Source organism: Lycium barbarum, chromosome 3 (genome assembly GCF_019175385.1).
Source record: "Lycium barbarum isolate Lr01 chromosome 3, ASM1917538v2, whole genome shotgun sequence".
Classification (NCBI taxonomy): domain Eukaryota; kingdom Viridiplantae; phylum Streptophyta; class Magnoliopsida; order Solanales; family Solanaceae; genus Lycium; species Lycium barbarum.
In genome coordinates this window covers 94,275,970-94,296,531 of record NC_083339.1, presented here as the reverse complement: position 1 = coordinate 94,296,531, position 20,562 = coordinate 94,275,970, and the positions used below count along the sequence as shown (strand labels likewise).

The 20,562-nt window shown below is 36.8% G+C and overlaps 1 protein-coding gene across 1 annotated transcript; it reads left to right on the top strand.

Moving 5' to 3' along the window:
- The first annotated feature begins 3,842 nt into the window (after window positions 1-3,842).
- LOC132631632 (FRIGIDA-like protein 3) lies at window positions 3,843-19,450 on the top strand. The gene is made up of 4 exons (XM_060347287.1): window positions 3,843-4,011; window positions 8,709-9,770; window positions 18,407-18,579; window positions 18,825-19,450. Exons 2-4 carry the CDS (start codon window positions 8,720-8,722, stop codon window positions 19,242-19,244), a joined length of 1,644 nt encoding a protein of 547 aa, XP_060203270.1. The 5' UTR covers window positions 3,843-4,011; window positions 8,709-8,719; the 3' UTR covers window positions 19,245-19,450.
- Window positions 19,451-20,562: the final 1,112 nt, after the last annotated feature.

Below are 20,562 nucleotides of genomic sequence, written 5' to 3'. Positions count from 1 at the left end.
ACTAATATCCAAAAAGTATCTTACCCGTCCCTAAGCCTACATTACAAGCCGATACAAGTCCTAATGAGATCACAACCGAACGAGCCTAGGATGAGAACATAGAAAATAAGGGCAAGCTTATGGTATTTGCATGTGTAAATATGAATTTCTTTGTGAGTGTGAGTGTTTTTCTCTTCTCTTTCATCTTCGTCCCATTCTTGTTGTATGTATGTGTGTTGGGACATTCTTTCGTCTATGTGAGGGCATAAGGATGAGAATTGAGCAATAGAAAGTGACCGCCTAAAGTAGCGTTTGTGTGCATCATAATATGTTCGATAATGTAATGTCATGCATTGAAGCTTCATTGTTAGTCATAGCGTTCTTGAGTTGTGTATATTGCTTTGAAATAAAAAATTGGGGTGGTCGTTTGAAGAAAAACATGCATGCCGGTGGTTCAGAGTCAAAACCAATGTAGACATTGTTATTCTATGATATTTAGGTGTTAGATTGAGTCGTTGTTTTGTATGACTTGCTTGAGGACAAGCAAAGACTTTAAGTTGGGGGTGTTGATGTGACGTGATTTTACGCCACAAATCGATGCTTTTCTGCTATAAGTTTTACTTGTTTTTAAGCAAGTCTATGTGATTTTACGTGGTTTTTAGTGTTTTCAGGCGACGGGACAGATTTGGCATGACAACAGTTGAAAGTGCAGAACCGGGTCGTAAACTCAGTTTACGGTCCGTATTCTACAATACGGGCCGTATTCCAGGTCGTATTAAAGAATAAACAGAACAGAAAGGCAGGCTGAGAACATGGTGATGTATGAGCTCAGTTTACGGACCGTATTTCAGTTTACGGTCCGTATTCCAACACGTATTTAACCATTCGAGCATTTGGCAGAAAGTTTGAGTTTTGGAAGTTGAAAGACGACCAGGCAGTTTACAGGCCCGTAAACCACTTTACGGTCCGTATTTCAAAAGACGGGAGTTGATCACAAGTAGAAGGACGACCTGGTCGTAAACTGATTTACGGTCCGTATTTCACTTTACGGACCGTATTTCGTGACGACGGGACCAAAGTGCAAATCTGTAACTTTTATGTTTTCAAAACCTATAAATAGTCATTGTATGGTTTTTAATAGATATCAGTTATTATATTTTTGTCTCTTGAATTAGAACATTAAATACTCTCTAGTTTTTGAAGATTGAAACATCAATTCAAGTATTATCAATTCATCTTTTATTCTAAAGTAAGCAATTATGAATTCTTCAATTTTTTATTTCTTATTCTTTGTCATGAGTAGCTAAATTCCCTTACTAGTGTTGTGAACCCAATGATGGGTGTTTTGTGATTGGGTTTGTGATTGATATACACATAATGGATTATTAGGGTTTAGTTATTCTTCATTCTTCATTCATAATTAATGGTTGCAAACATTGATTAAAGTCATAAACCTTGATTTATTTGGGAAAATAATTAGGGTTGGTAAGAATAACTAACAAGAACTCAAAGCTTTAAACTTTGTTTAATAAATTCACTTAGGAATAAGAAGAATTTACTTAGCATGATTAATCGTTCTTCATGGCTACTTTCTTATATTTGGAAAAATCATAGAAAGACATAATCTTTATTTATTGGGAAATAGTAGAGATTCACATACAGATTAAGTGCATTCGATCCATTATAAGTATATCAAGATCAATACCCATGATCATACACTCTATCCAACGGGGACACAACCTTAGTTTCTTTTACCATAAATTTCTACCAAAGCAATAAATAGCAATTAGTTATAGAAAAACCAACTTTTACCAAAATCATCGGATTAAGACATTAGACCTAGAACTTAGCATCCTACGACTTTAGTAACCTTTTCACACCATACTCCCTGTGGGATTTAACCCCAACCTTGTTGGGTTACTATATTTGACAACGTCCGCGTTATACCATTAATAGGTGTAATTTGAGCGTATCAGTGAGCATGTCGATCTTGGAGTTTTTTACCTGAGTTGTTCCTTCATGAGCAGTTTGGAGAGCTTCCCATATCTCTTTTGCTGATGAACAAGCTGAGACTCGATTGTACTCATCCGGTCCTATTCGCCACGCAAGAATCTTCTTGGTTTTATAGTTCTTCTCCACTTTCTTCCTGTCAGCTTCATTGTATTCTTTTCTTGTTTTGACAGTGGTCTTTTTACCATCTTCACTTGTGTGAACTGGGATATAGGGACCATCACAGATGATATCCCAAAGCTCTGAATATTCGGCTATAATGAAGTCGTGTATTCTTGTCTTCCACCACCCATAATATTTTTCATTAAATCTGGGTGGCCTGGTGAGAGACTATCCTTCTTCCATATTTGGTGGGGCTGCCATTTTATAGATTCTTTCTAGCTGTTAAACTTTTAGAAAGCACATGCTTTGATACCAATTGTTATAAGTTGTGCATTCACCAAACAGTATATGGAGAACCTGGTTGAGTACCAGTTCCCTTATGCAATGCAGTAAATAAATAAGGCACTGTTTTATCGTGGAAAACTCCTTACTCAAGGATTAAAAATCACGACCTATCCTAGTGGGATTTCAACTCTACTACACGAGCAACTTCAGATTACAATCTATTGTAAACTAGGAACTAACTCTCATAATCCCTCAAGCCCTTACAATAGTAGCAACCTAGGAACTAACTCTTACAATCCCTCAACCTTTGCAATACTCGGATTGCAAATACCTCCACTTGACTAACTCTAGCCAAGGAAACTAAGGTTGACTATCTCTAGCCAAACCCAACTAATAAACCTAAGCTAACTTTAGCCAAGACTATCACTTAATAGATTGAAAGGTAAACTGCCTAACAACTACTAAGAATTTGAAATACCTATAACAACTTCCTTTTTGGGAAGAGTAAGTTTACAATTTTAGCACAACAGAATAAAGACTTACAACAACATAAAGAACATAGAGTAAATCTGTATCTGGATATGGTTCTTCAGTTTTGCAAGTGATTTGTTCTTGTGATCACTTGAATCCTTGCGGCGACAGCTTTTGCACAAGTTAGATTAGGTTTTTCAAGTGATACTAATTATGTTGCAACATGTTGTATATATAGTGGGAGCATGTGGGCTGGATAAAGACCACTCATTCACTTTGACCTAAAGCATGGGCCAACTCACAGTTGTACTTGTGTACAACAAGTGGCTCGGCTTTACAGCTGTTCTCTACTAACGGTGCAAGGTGCATAGAGAGCAGGTTACAGACCAAGTCTTTATCTAGTTCTGGAATAGTTTGACAATCATCAAAACACAAATACACCTGGACTTATCATATACCTTTTTTGCTGACGGATTTAAAAAAAAAAATTAATTACTTTATTTTTTAATTAAAAAAAATACCACGTGCCTTTAAAAAAAAGTCTACTCATTTTTTTAAGTAGATATAGTTTTCTAAAGCCACATGATAATTTTTTTCTGGTATGTCGGGTCTGATTCGTTTAAAAAGTGGGTAGACTTATTTTTTTAAAGCCATGGAGATATATTTTTAAACGAATCAGACCCGACTCACTAGAAAAAAATTACCATGTCGCGTTAGAAAAATATGTCTACTAAAAAAATGAGTAGACTTTTTTTTTAAGCCACATGGATTTTTTTAATTAAAAAAATTAGCTAAATGATTTTAAAAAAAATTATGTTAGTCAAAAGAGTATATTTGCATTATTTTATAACGACAAGGGTATGTACACACTACTTTTTTAATGGAGGTATATTTACACCTTTGTCCGTAAATAAATAAAGTAAATAATACTAATAAATAAAAAATTAAATAAAAAAGCAAATAGGAGAGAGAGAGAGAGAGTAATAATGTCTGCGGCCGCGTGGTCTCTGTGTAGAAGCTGTCATAAAGTAGCAGTCTAACATTCGGACTGACAGACACTTTCCTCTTTCTCTACGGCATCCCGACACACAAACCCTCGACTCCAAAAATGGTCTGATTCTCCCCCCAAATTCTCACTTTGTTCCACTTGTCACTACCAATCTAGTAAGTCCACTTTCACGTTGCTCTCACTCTGTTCCTTCAGTTCAAGACTCTAGTCCTATTATTTTACCAAATTGCTTATCAAAGCGGTTATGTTAATAGCTAAGTTTTGACATTTCATCTTGGTCATTTGTTATGTCTTTGCATTTCTTTTTCAACTCCTAATATTTAGGTCACCTGACATTATAGTGCCCCGTTTGGCTGGTATGCTGTAACCGCTTCTCATTCTTGTCTTTTCCCCCTTTTTGTCACTTCTTCCGTTCAATTTATGTGATATAGTTTGATTGAGCACGGAATTTAAGAAATAAAGAAAGACTTTTGAATCTTGTGGCATAAAATAAGTCAAAGATATTTGTGTGGTTATAGATCATCTCATTAAGCGTAAAAAGTAAAGTTTAAAGTTAAATTATTGTCAAATAAGGAAATATATCATTTTTTTGGGACAGACTAAAAAGAAAAATGTATTACATAAATTGAGAGGGAGTACTTGTTTCTGGAATTCATCAGTGAAGTCTTTTATACTGTGTTTTCTATTATAAGGAACTATTATCTGCTGCCTCTTGATTCTGATTTACTTCTTTTAGTTTCATGAGTAATTCTGTTATGGCACATTTGTAGCATATCAGATGTTGTTGGCTTTATAGATAATTTCATATGTTTGGAAGAAAATGCCAAAAGAAGGAAAACCGGAATCTCTGAGCGCTAGGGGCGGATCCGTGATTTTAAATAACTTGGTAACCTTTTCTAATAATGGATGTGAATTAGTACTTTGTTTCCCCCAATTTGTGTGGCCACTTAACTTTTCGTCTATTTTAAAAATATTGACACCTTTCTATATTTAGAAATAATTTAACTTAAAAAAATTTCATTTTACTCTTGATGAGATGATTTATAATCACACAAATGTCTATGGCGTGTTTTAGACCAAAAATTTCGGATTTCTCTTTAAAACTCCTTTCTAGTGAAAGAAGACCCACATAAAATGGGACCGAGGGAGTATGGATTTATATTTTAAAAGTATTTCAACTGTATAAACAGTTCGAGCTGAAAGAAGTAGATGTTCTTTGAGCTAAAGGCAGCGACCATGAGAACCTACTGCAGCAAAGCTACATCTCTGTTGATTGGAGATGACTCTCTTGCTGCCTCTCTCATGTCAAATGCATAGGAGAAAGATGCCAACAATTGTGTAAATTTTAGAAATTTTATATTTCGGATGTGTATGTTAAAAATTTGACATTATTGATAAGTCAAGTGAAATGAGCTAAGGAAGTTAGTCTCTTTTACTGATTTTAACCCCATACTAATAAGATGGAGGAACTTATTCAGACAACCAAGGGTAGCTGCAGATTTGACCTTGTAATATAGGGTGTCGTGATATGATGACAATAATGAGAGGTCCTTTTGTTCCATAGTATTGCGACAGTCACGTTAACTTGTCTCCTCTCTCTCTCTTCCATGCCCCTTTATATTATTTTAGTTTTATTTTATCTTTATATGTTGTCATCTTCCTCTGACGAAGAACTTGAATTTTTGGCAAACCAAATGTTAATTATAAGTTGCTTTTGGTCGCATGGAAATATATTGTGGCAGGATATGATACTACCACATTGTTTCCTAGTGTTGGCAATGTTAGAATGTCCTACATTGGTTGAAAGAATAAGTTGTCTTGTTATATGATTTGGGCAGGCCTTATCCCAAAAGCTAGTTTTTAAGGTGAGGGTTGTCCAAGATCATACAGACAACATTATTCCCTCAACAAATGTGGGAAACTTTAACAACCCTTCTGCATATGCAGCGCTAGACGTCTGGACCGTGGACATTATAACAGAGGGGTGCAACATTTGGTTACCCAAGAATATGAATGGGTCTGGCTCTAATACTTTGTTAATAGAATTGGAGCTTGTTGAACTGTGTGACCATCTCATCTAAAAGTTTAAGTTGCTGGAGAGAGTAAACCGCTGTATTATGTCTCAATGTGCCCTCCTATGTGTGGACATTATTTTTTTCTAATGGACCAAACAAAAAAATTTCTTTTGGGGTGCTGATGAGATTTGAACCTAGAATCTTTGTCTGCTCTTAAACCACGTTAGAAAGGAAAATACACCGGAGAAGCCTTGTTGAGAAAATTCTTGCTGTGCAGTAACCTACGACGTCTGATAGATGAAAAGATAATCACCGTGCATTTTTCTGGTGACTCTCATCTTTGTTTGTGTCACCTACTTGTTTCATGAGTGTTCTGCGAAAATCAACACCACCACTCTCTGGCAACCAACCTCTGACACACCACCATACGCCAGCAGAAGTCAAATCTCTGGCAGCGCACCATCTCACGCACCCAACGCTCTCACTGGTAGTCTCCAGCACTGATCGTTTTTCCTTGGGGTTAGGCTGGTCATTCGGATCTGACCTATCCCTTTTCCAGCCGATGGAGGACATTCTAACAGCTAACATGTCCTGGTACTCGATGAGTTGCTTCTTGGAGAAGAGAACAGTGTTTTACTTTCCACTTACTAACTGAAATGGCTATCTGCAATATAATCTGTGCTTTGTCCTCATTAATACCACTCGATGGAATAAAATCATAAATTTCTGGTAAATGTTAAACATAAGGCTTTATCCCAAAAAAAGAAAACAAAGTTTAACATAAGGCTTTAACTTATTCAAAAAAATAAAGAGAAAAGACATGTTTTAACCCCTGAACTTGGCACGAAAACTCAGTTTGGAAACTAAACTTAACTTCTATTTATTTACCCCCCTTAACAACTTACGTTTCAATTATTTTTCACCCTAAAAAAATAATACCACTCTCACAATGGGAGGTGTATTACACTCGCGCCACGTCATTGCCACATCATTGCCACGTCGTTGCCATGTTAAAATTACCAACACTTCATTTTTTGTTTTTCTTTTATTATTTTTTCTCTTTCTCTTTCTTCTTCTTTCTTCTCATCCTCACCCTACTTTTAACAACCACTACGCCGCTGCTGCTGCCACCGCCGCCGCCGCCACCGCCACCTCCGCCGCCACCACCGCAAAAAAAATCATTATTATTATCAATCCAAAAAAAAATCACCACCACCATCTTTAACCCACATCCACAACCACCACCATCATCTCGCCCAACAAATTTCATCCAACTCCTTCTCAAATTAGTCCCACTTACACTTAAATTCGTCCAAATTGGTTGTTTTGGTTGTTATTGTTAGCCATTATTAGCAAACCCATTTCTTCCATAACCATTATTCCATAACTTTATTTTTGAAAGAAAATAAAAATCAAAATCAAGAACCACCATCTTTAACCCACATCCACAACCACCACCATCTTTAACCCACATCCACAACCACCACCATCATCTCCCCCAACAAATTTCATCCAACTCCTTCTCAAATTAGTCCCACTTACACTTAAATTTGTCCAAATTGGTTGTTTTGGTTGTTATTGTTGGCCATTATTAGTATTATTATTAGCAAACCCATTTCTTCCATAACTTTATTTTTGAAAGAAAACAAAAATCAAAATCAAGAAACCAAAAAATGGTGAAAAGAAAAGAATTATGAGAATATAGAGAGAAAGAGGGATTTGTGAAGAAGAAGAAGGAAGGTGGTGGGGGCGGGGGCGGGGCTGTGAAGAAGAAGCAGCTGTGGCGGGGGGGGGGGGCTGTGAAGAAGAAAAAGAAGCAGCTTTATTTTATTTTTTAATTTATAATAATATATATGAGCGGGTCCACTTTTTTTGTTTTTCACTCTCTTAATTATTATTTTTTTGCCACGTCAGCATTTGGGGTGGAAAATAATTGAAACGTAAGTTGTTAAGGGGGGTAAATAAATACAACTTAAGTTTAGTTGCTAAAGTGAGTTTTCGTGCCAAGTTCAGGGGTTAAACATGTCTTTTCTCAAAAATAAATGAATAAGAAGAATAACATAAGGCTTTGACTTTTTTCCTTTTCTTCTTGAGCAGACTAGTATGTAGATGGTAAAAGGTGATCATGCGGAAAAGCTGATACTGCTGGAATTTGAATAAACACAATGTCACAATAGAAGATTCCATTGAAACTTAAAAAGATCAATCACTTTTTTTTTTTTGTTTTTTTTTTTTTTAAACTGGTAACTTAAAAAGATCAATCACTTTTATCCAAGGAAAGTAGGAAAAGGTCATATGCATGATCAAGCTTAAGCACAAGTGAATGAATAGAACTCTGAATTAAGCTCTCATGCTTCATCACTGGCATTTATGTTGTTTATGTTTCTTAAGCTCTCCTGCTCTATCACCGGCATTTCTGTTTTCTTCTTTTTCTTCTTATTCATGAGGTTCAATGGTTCATATTATTTTCCTGTTAGTACTAAATCATGGTTTCATTTCTTAAAATTCTCTTAAATAAAATGGCCTGATGGGTAGAAGATCCAGTTAAGGAGCATTTATGGACGGCTGTGCAATATACCGAATTTCAACGTCTGATACATAATGGTAGTTTCTGTAGTTTACATTCTGACCTCAAATCTTGATTAGGTTTATCTTCCGATTGGTAGGTGTGAGATATTTATGAACTTTTCAACAATTTTTTCAGATGATGCAGCAAAGTTAGTTTAGAAATAAAAGTCATCCTAGTTCTCTTCGACGTTAAAAGTGAATGCTCTTTTTGTCATGTTATTAAATTTCATCTCGATACTTCTTGTCCTAAAGTCTGAAATAATTTTTAGGGCTTACTATCATGGAAGACACACAATCAGTTGCAACATTGATGGACTCTACAACCTCTAAGATACATCAACTACAGAAAGCATTTGCTGAGTTGGAAAGTCACCGTGCTATTACTATCAACCTGAAATGGAAGCAACTTGAAGAACACTTTGATGGGCTGCAGAGGTCCTTGAAAAGGCGTTTCACTGAACTGGAAGAACAAGAGAAGGAGTTTGAAACAAAAATAGTTCAATCTAATGAGCTAATGGAGAAGCGTCAAGCAGCTGTTATTGCTAAGGAGCAAGCTTCACTTGAGAGGCTCCAGGAGAAAAGGGATGCAGCCGTCTCTGCCATTGCTATTGTTCTGGAGAAGCAACGGAAACCTTATTCAGCAGAGCCTGTAGTTATTAACAGTGCGGAGGAGCAAGGTGGCCCATCTTTTCTGGAGGCAAAGCCCATTTCTGGGGCAAATGAGACTTATACAGAGGATAATAGAAAACATTCTGAGACTGCAATTGTGGAAGTCAAGTCTTATCCAGAGCTAGTGAAGCTATGCCAAGATATGGATTCAGACAGCCTCCATAAATTTATATCAGACAACCTCAGGAACCTGGCTGCTGTAAGGGAGGAGATTCCACTTGCTTTAAGAGCTGCAGATGACCCTGCCTCTCTTGTTCTGGACTCACTCAAGGGTTTCTATCCCTCAGAAGTGTCAATTTCTGATGCTAAAAAGGATGCAAATCTTTTAGGCCTTCGACGAACTTGTATTATGCTAATGGAATGCCTTAGCATTTTATTAACCACCCTGGAAATTGATTCTATGTCAAGAATAATATCTGAAAATGTAAAGGAACGTGCAAAAGTGATTGCTAAAGGGTGGAAACCTAAGTTAGATGAACTTGACATTGGTGCAAATAATGGGAATTCCTTGGACGCTCAGGCATTTTTACAGCTTCTAGCTACTTTTGATATTAGTTCTAACTTCAACCAGGATGATTTATTCAAGTTGCTTCCAATGGTTTCACGTCGTCGCCAAGCTGCTGATCTCTGTCGTTCCCTTGGACTGTCTGACAGAATGCCAGGTGGGTGTCCATAACATGTCTAAGTTACTGTTCAAGGATATTCTTCTACTTTTTCATTTTGAGTATTTTTGACAAGTTTTGCAAGGATCCTTTAATCTTCTTCCTCTCCTTTGTACTGCTTCTCTGATTTGCTCTCTCTATTACTCCTTATTTTCTGACTGACCAACGTTGAAGAATAATCTTATTAGAATAATGTCGGGATCACCCAATTCAGGTTCATTTCACAAGTATAGAGTCAGATTGTTAAGCAATGCAGCTGTAGCCTGTATATTGATTCATTTGCACTCAAGTGCCAGGTGAATTGCCTTATATGAAGTTGGCTTCGATGTGGTTGATGCCAATAGTAATCAAATCTCCTATTCACTTTAAGTCATTTAGCATTTTACCTTTTACATACTGCCTGTGTCCAGTTCTGTTTCCTCTGCTTTATTGTTCAACTTTTTCATGTTTATGGTAATTATTATGTCCTTTAGAACTTTCAATGAAATTGGTATAAGTTGTAACCTTTTGCATTTCAATATAAAAATAGTACTCTTTTGGTTTAGTAAATAAACTAGTTTTAGGGTACGTGCTTAGCACTAATGATAATAACATTTAAAAAGAGATTCAAACATCATATATGTTTACAAAGTAAAAGGCACCAAGTCTGAGAACTTAAATGTACACAGACCTTACCCCTATTTTGGGAGGTAGAGAGGTTGTTTCCGATATGCCCTGACTCAAGGAAAAACAGTTCAAAGCAGTTCGGGAAAAGAGAGAACGGAAGTGAAAAAGCCACAGCAAAATACTAAAGATAGTATGACAAAACATTCTGAAAAAAGGGACAGTAACTACAACAAAATAATATGCTAATCAAAGTGCAAGAAACATTAGATAGTAACAAAAATCGAAGAACAAGAAGCTACAAGCGTAATACTACGACTACTAGAATGACAGGATAAGCGAGGCAACACCCAACTACCTACTAGCCTTCTATCCTAATTCATGTCCTCCATAGCCTCCTATCTAAGGTCATGTCTTCGGTAAGCTGAAGTTGCGTCATATCTTGTCTAATCACCTCTTCCCAATGCTTCTTCAGCCTACCCCTGCCTCTCATGAAACCATTCATAGCCAACCTTTCACACCTCCGCATTGGGGGCATCCGTGCATCTTCTCTTCACATATCTGAACCATATCAGCCTTGTTTCTCGTATCTATCCTCCACCAAGGCCACTCCCACCTTGTCTAAGATATCTTCATTTCTGTTGCTATCTCTCCTAGTAAGCCCACACATCCATCTCAGCTTCTTCATTTCCGCAACTTTCATCTTCTGAACGTGCGAGTTCTTGACTGACTAATACTTTTCCCCATACAACATAGTTGGTCTAACCACCACTCTATAAACTTGCCTTTAAGTTTTTGTGGCAAAACAAGACTCCAGAAACGGGCCTCCATTTCATTTACCTGCACCAATACGATGTGTGACATCATCATCAATCTCCCCAATACCTTGGATAATAGACCCAAGATATTTGAAACTTCCTCTCTTATGGATGGCCCGAGTATCAAGCGTCACTTCCATGCCAGTCTCATGTGTTTCGTTACTGGACTTGCCGACTGATATAACCGACTTTAGTGATAGTTAGTTCTTATTTTTTTTTTCGATTAAGCACCGGGTGTCCGGGTCTCTTTGAGCCCCGACTAATCCCGGGGGTGCACAGGCCCTCGGGAAGGAGTTTCCCGCAAGTGCACCACGGGTAATTCAGGGTTTTACCCCAGTCCGATGGCCCTCAGAAATTGTTTGCACCCAGTGGGTTTCGAACTTGAGACCTTGAAAGGGAGCAAACCCCAAGGCTCAAGCCAATTACCACCAGGCCAACCCCTAAGGGTTGATAGTTAGTTCTTATTCTTTGTGGAATTTGCCTTTTAGGGTTTCTTTATTTTCTGTAAATTTGTTATGTTACATAACTCAAAGAAGAAAAAGATTTATACAAGATATCTTATATATTTGAAATAAGCAACGATTTAATGCACAACATTTAGCTGATTTAAAACTTCTAAACATTAAGGGAAGACAAATATATTCTAGTTTCTAGGTACACACTTTTTTTGTTTACCTCATATCAATGAGTTAGGGGTGGCAAACGGGCGGGTCGGGTCGGGTCGGATATGGGCCGGGTCAAAAATGGGGTGACAAAAAATGGATCAATTACTCGACCCACTCATATTTAACACTGTTAAAAAATGGGTTACCCGACGGATAATATGGATATCCATCTTATCCATATTATCCACAACTACTTTAAAGATGTTGGCTTCATGTAGCCAATGTAGAGAAGATTAATTTAGCATTTTGTCCACAAATCCAATCCATAGTACATAGTTGCGCCTCAACATTTGTGGGAAGAATAGAACTTCGTAACTTTTCAATGACACGACCTCCAAGAAAATCTTTTTTGGAAACTACCCACCCAACCCCACCCCCACCACCCACTCCCCAACCAAATCCCAGCCCCACCCAACGACCACCCTCGAACGCACTTCATCTTCACCTACCCACCCCAACTCCACCCCATCCCACACCACCGCTCCACCCAACCCTCACCCACCCCCCTCCCAAAGCGTCTATTTCATATATGACTACTTTGCACTTTGAAGACAACCCCAAAAAGTGACTATGTTTGTAAACTAGCCATTTTTTAAAAGTGACACAAAAAATGGCTATTTTTGTAAATTGACCATTTTTGAAAAGTGAAAAAAATTGTTATTTTTGCAAAAATATATTTCTCGCAATACCACCGAAAATGCAAATTTGCAAAAATAGCATCTTTTTTGTTATTTTTCAAAAAATGGCCACTTTACAAAAGTAGCCATTTTTGTGTCACTTTAAAAAAATGGCTACTTTACAAAAGTGACCACTATCTTAGGGATGGCACATTGCAAAAATGGTTATTTTAATACTTTCACAAAGAAGCTCTTTTGAAAAATGGTTACTTTTGGAAAGTAGTTAGTTTTTAAAGTAACTACTTTCACAAAATGACTATTTATGAAAATTGACTACTTTCAAAAAGTGACTATTCTTAAAAAGTATCTACTTTCACAAAGTGGCTATTTCCTAAAAGTGACTATTTTCTTAGGTGACTACTTTTGCAAAACAACTATTTTTGAAAAGTAGCTACTTTTCGCAAGTAATATTTTGAAAAAGCAGCTACTTTTGTAATGTGATTACTTTTGTAAAGTTATTATTTTTGAAAGCTACTACTTTCACAAAATGTCTAGTTTTGCAAAGTTGAGAGATAGGTAGTGGTGGTAGGGAGGTGAGAGGTAAGGGTTGGGGGTAGGTGGTGATAGGGTAGGGGGTGGGGGTAGGAGGTAGTGGGGGTGGTTAAGTGGTGGGGTGGGGTGGGGGTAGTGAGGGTGTAGGGGTGGGGGGGGGGGGGTTAAGGAAGGGGTGGTTAAGGAACTTGCTTTCCTAGAGAAAGTATTTTCCAAAACATTTTGACCAACCAAACATGGGAAAATTGGAAAATATTTCGTCCATACCAAACACACTCATGTTGTGGGTTTTATCCATTTTACCCGTTAATTTACCCATATTTTAAGTGGATAATATGGATTGACTCATATTGAACTCATTTAAAATAGGTTGGATCGAGCAGATAATCATATTTTTTACCCATTTTGCCACCTCTACAATGAGTATACATTTTTTTAAAAATTCCGTTAATAGTATAAAAATGTGTTTGGATTATAAAATAAAGGCAAATATGTAAATTCCTGAAATTAAAATCCACATGCAAAAGATATGATTCAATAGGAATTAGGACGCAACATTGATTTCTTATGGATATCCTATGACAATTATTGGTATTTAACTTATATGATCCAATACTAAATCTAAAATGATCGGTTTTTTTTTGTTTGATAACCGTGGTGAAATTTATTACATACTTTTTCTTACAATTTTATCAAATATTAGTCAAGTGACATAAAGTTTAAAAAATTGAATCTTTTGGTCTCTTAATGAAGTATTTGAGATTCTTTTGTTGACTAGTAAATTCAAAGACTTAATCATTTGCTCTCAACATTAATAGGAAATAACTTGCCTTTAATTGATTCAAAATTTTAATATTAGTTCATTCCAAATTTTAAATATTTAATTTTATTATTATAATTTTTCCTAACAACCCATTAGCCTAACTCAACGGTCAATGGGGTTCATAATCTCCTATTCTCCTTAGGGTCATGAGTCGATTCATGCTTGATCAAAGAAAAAAGTTTCCAATAAGAATTATATTTTCAAATGGTCGAAAACCAATCAACATTTCACTTTTGGATCTTTGTGTTCGTACAGTTGTTAGTGCTATTGACTTTCGCCGATCATTTTTCTTCCTCTCTTACCCCCCCCCCCCCCCCCCCCCCCCGTATCTCTCTTTTCCCACTCCCCCCCTTTATATTCTTAAATTCTTCTTAGTTATTTGTTTTAATTGTTGAGTGTAGTTTTCTATTATAACAACAACATATCCAGTGTGATCCCACGAGTGGGATCTGGGGAGGGTGGAGTGTACGCTATTTGAGAAGGAAAGGAGTTCAAATGTAGTATAGAAATGTACTATAGTTCATATAAATAGTTCAAAAGTAATATGAATAGAATTGCAGTTATTTTGTATTATTTAAATAAAATCATATAAGGTAACATGTTAATTAATTTTAAAGTTTAAATATTAAGACTCAATCAGTGTTATCAAAGGCGCGCTTTAAGCGCGCTTAAGCCCTAAAGTGAGGCTCAAAACATGTTGAGCGCTTCGGCTCGCTTTATGTGCGCTTCAGTGTCATGATCAAGGCTCTAAGACATACTTTTCCTTGCCAATGAGCCTCTCTTGATGAGGTGACACTAGATGATTGATATTTCACTTTATCGCAATATTTTTACAATTTCTTTGTCCATATAGTTGCTATTCATGCTTATTATTATTAATCTTGGACTAAACATATATATATTTGTATTATTGTACCATTGCGCTTTTTTTCATTAAAGTACACGCTTTATTTGCGCTTTGCGCTTAAAGGCCCAGCTGACCTTAGAGCTTTTTTGCGCTTTTCGCTTTTGATAACACTGGACTTAATTCCTATGTAATTCAAATAAAAAGATATAATTATTCGTCATTTTTTTTTGGGAATGACGAAATGTAAAAAATACTACTCATTATCTTATTATATAGCTCAAAGATGTAAAAGAGCAATTTAAAATAATTCAAGAAAAATATCTAGGTTTATCCTAATCTTCTCTATCAAGATGTGCAATACAATGACACATCACATCAAGGAGAAGCTTTACTGTAATAGTCATGACCTAAGTTACACGGACTCGGGTGCGGGTATCCGATACGGGTACGAATTCGAGTGTCGGATTCGGCAAAATCTAAATTTTAGGATTCCGGGGTGCGTATCCAGTTATGGATACGGGTGCGGGGATTCGGCTGTAAATATGAAAAAATATAAAAGGCATATGAAAAAATACATTCCAAGAATAATCCGTCGTACAAAGGGGTCAATTTTATTATGTTCAACCAGTAAGTATGTTCGTGCTTTTGTGCGATTAAAAATATAAATTAATTATAAAAAAATTGACATGCTAATAATTAATTTTAAAATTATCCCTATATTGTATAAGAAAGAAACATTTATAAATAGCATAATTAGGTGCCTTTCAATTTTGTGTCACAAGTAGCATATAATGGAAAATAAAGGGGATAAAAATAGCACATATGAAGAATAAAGGGGTCATTTTTGTGCGTTAATACAATTAAGACTTTTAAGAGTCCTAACTCAGCTTGTACACGACTACATGTCTCCTCCAGCTGTAAGCAGTCGTCTTCTTCATAGTCCCCAAATTTCCTTTTCAAGCTTTTACAGAGCAAACCTTTTACAGAGGTCGTCTCTTTCACATTCTTTCATTCTTTCCTTAAGATAGAAAGAGAAAGTCATTCAAGGCCGAAAACAAACCCTCCATCTATATCACTGCTTCTCTCTTCCATCCGAACTCAACACAACCTTGTATTCTTGGTTTATCTAAAACATGAAGCAGGAAACATGAGATAAAAGTACTAGAATATTGAAGGTATGTCATTTTCCTTATCTTAAATTGTTAAATCTGTTTTATTTTTAATTTGAGAAATCAAAATCTCAAATTCTTCCCCCAAATTTGTCGATGGACTCTGGTCGAAGTATCCGTATGTAATTGACCGTATACCGGACGTTTGCCGTCCCCGCACCCGACCGTATCCCAGACGGGGACGACACCCTAAATGGCGAGTCCGTGTAACTTAGGTCATGACGTAAATAAAACAATGACATAAACATTGATATGCATTCTTAAATAAGATCAAAATAAGAAGGTGACTTAGTAATGTGGAACTCGACAATGGCAAAACCGAAGTTAGTTTTCAATTTTGTTTTGTATCCCTCGTTGTTCTTTTCTTTTCTTATTTGCTATTTGATTTCCTCCCTTTCTTCTAGTATAATTATGTTACATAGTTTAATAATGAAAGAATTTATATAAGGTAAAAGTTAAATGGATTCTAAAATTCTAAATATTAGGACTTTCTACATAATTAAAATAAGGAAAGATTTAATAAGTAAAATTCTAGTTGATTTCAAAGTTCTAATTATTAGGAAAATAATTAAATGACTATTTTATCAGATGTGTGTCTATTTTAAAAGGGTAAAAAAGACAGATGACATTTCACTAACGGGCGTCGTGCTATATATATATATATATAGGTAATGTAAGTGTATTACAATTTTTATACCTTATTTGCTTTTTATTGTGCTATTTTTGGTGCCATAATTCTCTTGATACCATGCTTTTTACCTTGATATTTGTTGTCACATCAGTCTTTTCTTTCAGCCGAGGGTCTATCGGAAACAGCCTCCCTACTCCATAAAGGTAGGGGTAAGGTCTGCGTACATCTTACCCTCCCCAGACCCTACTTGTGGGACCACACTAGGCATCATGCTGTTGTATATAGTTGATGTAAATAGATAGTGGTTTGATCTGTGTGTATGTACAGATTTGGGTAAGATTTCCAAACCTGTATATTCAACTTTTAGTATGTTTCAAGTGTGTTTTAAAGGATTCATATGGTGTACCTAGCTGTCATTTACTATTTGTCAAGGCTAAATGCATACCGTAGATTCAACACAAAAGAAGAAAATGAGGACAATCTTTGTGAGGCAGAAGAAGTAAAATAGTTATATCCTTGCCCAAGACTTCGTCACTCTCGTTTCTTTAAAAAATCAAACTTTACACACATTCCTTAAGCTTAATCATATGATTCATTTCTCAGCTACCACTACATTGTTTCAAGTTGTATGCATGTTTCTCTTTGTCCTATTTGTATCACTGCTTTTTAGGAAAGAAAATAAAAATGGAGTCAGTTTTTTTCGGAATTTGATAATAACCTCCTTAGAACTTGTTTGATACTGACATTGTTATGCTATTTTATTCATTTGTTATCTCCTTACTTTTTATTTCCGATTTTCTTCCTTCAGCAGTTCGCAATGTCAAGGTGGTCCTTCTTGTCACCTAGAGATCTGCATGTCATATATATTTCTGAAATGGTTGTATGCTAGACTGCTAGTTAATTCCGCTCTATGGAGCAGTATCTGTTAACTGTTCCTTGCTTGCAATTTGTGGAGTGCAGTCCGCTTCCCCTCCCCTCCCCCCCCCCCCCCTCTCTTTTTTTTTTTTAAAAGAGACACTTAAATTTCGTTTTGGTAGCTCTTTTCATCTTTTACTTGCCCTCCAGGAGCATCAGAGGTTTATGTGCGTGTGTTGGGATGGGGTGGGGTGCGGGGATGCTTGGGCTTGAAGGTTAACCAGAAGAGTCATGTCAGTTGATTGTATACTCCTGACTGCAACCAGTTTTCTTTTCCTTTTAGAGACACTGTAATTTCTTTTGGTATCTCTTTTCATCTTTTACTTGCCTCCAAGAGCAGCGTAGGTGGGGGAAAGTTTGGGGGCTGGAAGTTTAACCAGAGAGTAATGTCAGTTAATTGTTATTCTCCTGGCCTGTTTTTGTTTGGTTTTGTGTTTGATCTAATGAAAGAATGGTTGTTAAGGTCAAAAGAGGCAAACTGTAGATTTCACTTCCAAAGGGAAAATAATTGGGAGGCATATAAATATGTACAGTAAGAACGAAAACACTCCCTTTTGTTCTACCACCTTGGTAGAGAATATCTTGAGTGAATTTCTTAGCTACAGAGATTTGTCAATATCTCCTTGTGGCAGCTAGAGTCCTAGACTCCTAGCATAACACCATTTTTTAAAACTTTCATCTGGTCGTGCATCATTTTTATCTTCTAAACAATTGCAAATCTAAGTAGCTGTCTCAGGGGCAGCGAAAAAGGTGTCTTTATACAGAATCAGATGTTTCCTCATTCCTGCCCTTGTTGCCAGCGTTACGAGGTTATGCAAGTTAAAGTGTTTCCTAGGGTTACATCACATACCATTAATTCTTATCCTGTCTTAAGTGTGAACCAACTGCTATGGTAGGGAACCATATTCGTTTGATTTGATTGCATATGCTCAGTAACTCCGTTGTGCATACATTACGTTCTCACATAGCTGTTGCGTTCTGTTTGCACTTCTACAGGTGTTATTGATGTCTTGGTTAGTAAAGGGAGGCATATAGATGCTGTTAATCTAACTTTTGCCTTTGAGCTGACTGAGCGATTCTCACCCGTTTCCTTACTGAAATCCTACTTGAACGAAGCAAGTAAAGCATCTTCACCTGTGAAATCTGGAAATGCTTCGCCTACTGTACAGGTTTGTTCCCTCTTCCTTGGTATGTATTTCTAAAGATGATGAAAGTGTTTATGGTGACATCATATCTATGTTCAAGAACCCCTTGCTCCTCCACCAGTTCCCTTGGGGTGGGGTGGAGGAATGGTGGTTGACACTGGTTCGCAGTCCATGCTCTTGTGACTAATGTAACCTGTCTGATGAGAGAATCTTTTTTCCTGAAATAACTGTCTGCTTACCTTTATCCAATTGTATTTCTCTTGTTCTAGAATGATGTCAATGAGAAGGAACTGGCTGCTTTAAAGTCTGTAATTAAATGCATTGAAGACCATAAGCTTCAGGAGCAATACCCAGCGGATAACCTCCAGAAAAGGATTCTTCAGTTGGAGAAAGCAAAGGCAGATAAGAAAAGGGCAACCGAAGTTGTGAAACCTCAAACCAAGAGGCCTCGTGCCAACGGTGTAGGAAATGGGCCCCGAGTCACTAACGTTGCTGCTGACAAGAACTTCTATGCTGCTAGGGTGACTGATACGTACCCGCAATATGTGTATGACAGACCATATGCTTACCCCGTTGCAAGTGACACCCATGTTCCATCATTTTTGGGTACTCCTGCTTACAGCGTTTCCTCTGGGCATGGCAACTTCTTTGGAAATGGCTACCATTACCAGGCCGCTTACCTGCACTAATCAGTAGACTTTGACAATGATCTCTTTAGCCAGTAGTGTTAACCATGGAAGTTTGCTTAATTTGCTCATGTGGGCAGATTTTATGCTGAATATAACCTTGTTAATTTTAGTCTGTTGTAACAGCTGATACTTCTAATATGTGCACTATGTTTCGATGTTTATATTTCATCATCAAGTTCCTAATGTAGGTTCTTTCATGTGTTGTTTCTTGTGGTCTGAAGACACCCTTGTGAGCAACTGGAGGCTCTAACTTGGCCTTGTTTCAATGATTTCTGCAGGAAAATATTCTTCCTCCTTTTATTTGCTCTGGAAGATGTGTGAGGAGTACTAGCACCAAAGAAGAAATATTCATGATAAGCGAAGTTATAGTAAATAAAAAGAGAAACAGAATAATGCGTGTAAAGCTACTATGCTCGTTTGGTATCTATGGAAACACTGAATTTGGCCAATAATAGTTAGCACTTAGCACCTTGATTGAAAGGCTGTCCTTGAGGTCTGAATTCTAGTTTTCAGAATGTCTTTCCTTTCTCGTTCCCTCGATCTCGAGTCCTCACACTCGAAAGGACTTAAAAAAGGAAATTACAGTGCGAAGCATGGCTTGAGTTTTTTTTTTTTTTTTAATTAATTTTTTTTTTTTAGGTTAATTCTTGTTTTTGTTTTAAATGTTTTTCTAATTTAAGTTAAAAAATTTTTTAGGGGAACCACCCAGTTCCAAAATCAGAACTTGGGTGGTATTTTCTGGTGTTTTATTGATAAGAAAAGAAGAAACATGAAGGGGAGGACATAAACCTTGCCCCTATGCAAAATGAAAGCTGGACAGGCCAGCTTTGGTGCATGAATATACACAACCTATCATGAGCTAAATGATGCATGTCCTATGGGGTGGAAGTAGTCTTCCTGAACAGAGGGTGGGATACTAAAAAATGATGCATGATTCCTATGTACAAAAGACATCAAACACGTATCTTTAGTTGGTGTTTGGTGCCCTTTGTATTACATGGGACTCTAATGCAGCTAACCAACTAGGATTAGATCAAGGAGGATCAAATTGATAAAGGTTGTTACTCTTAATTCTACTTCTGATGGTTGGTAGACCCCATCTATCCATCTTCAGACAACCCTTCACAGATTTGGGCAGTTCATTCAATGTATTATGAGAGACTCTTATCATTATGAGAGTGGCTGAGCTGTGCCAACTTGTTAGCCACCTGATTAGCTTCTCTCAGACAGTGCTTGATTTGAAATAATTTCTGACTTAGTAAGTTTTGCATCCAAGTTATAATTTGAGAGATGTTCCATGGTGACTTTGTTTTGCCTT

Bases quoted from the DNA above. Each gene is read 5' to 3' on its own strand.
- LOC132631632 (XM_060347287.1), top strand. From the start codon at position 8,720: ATGGAAGACACACAATCAGTTGCAACATTGATGGACTCTACAACCTCT. The intron at 9,771-18,406 runs GTGGGTGTCCAT...GCACTTCTACAG, and splicing joins ACTGTCTGACAGAATGCCAG to GTGTTATTGATGTCTTGGTT. The intron at 18,580-18,824 runs GTTTGTTCCCTC...CTCTTGTTCTAG, and splicing joins ATGCTTCGCCTACTGTACAG to AATGATGTCAATGAGAAGGA.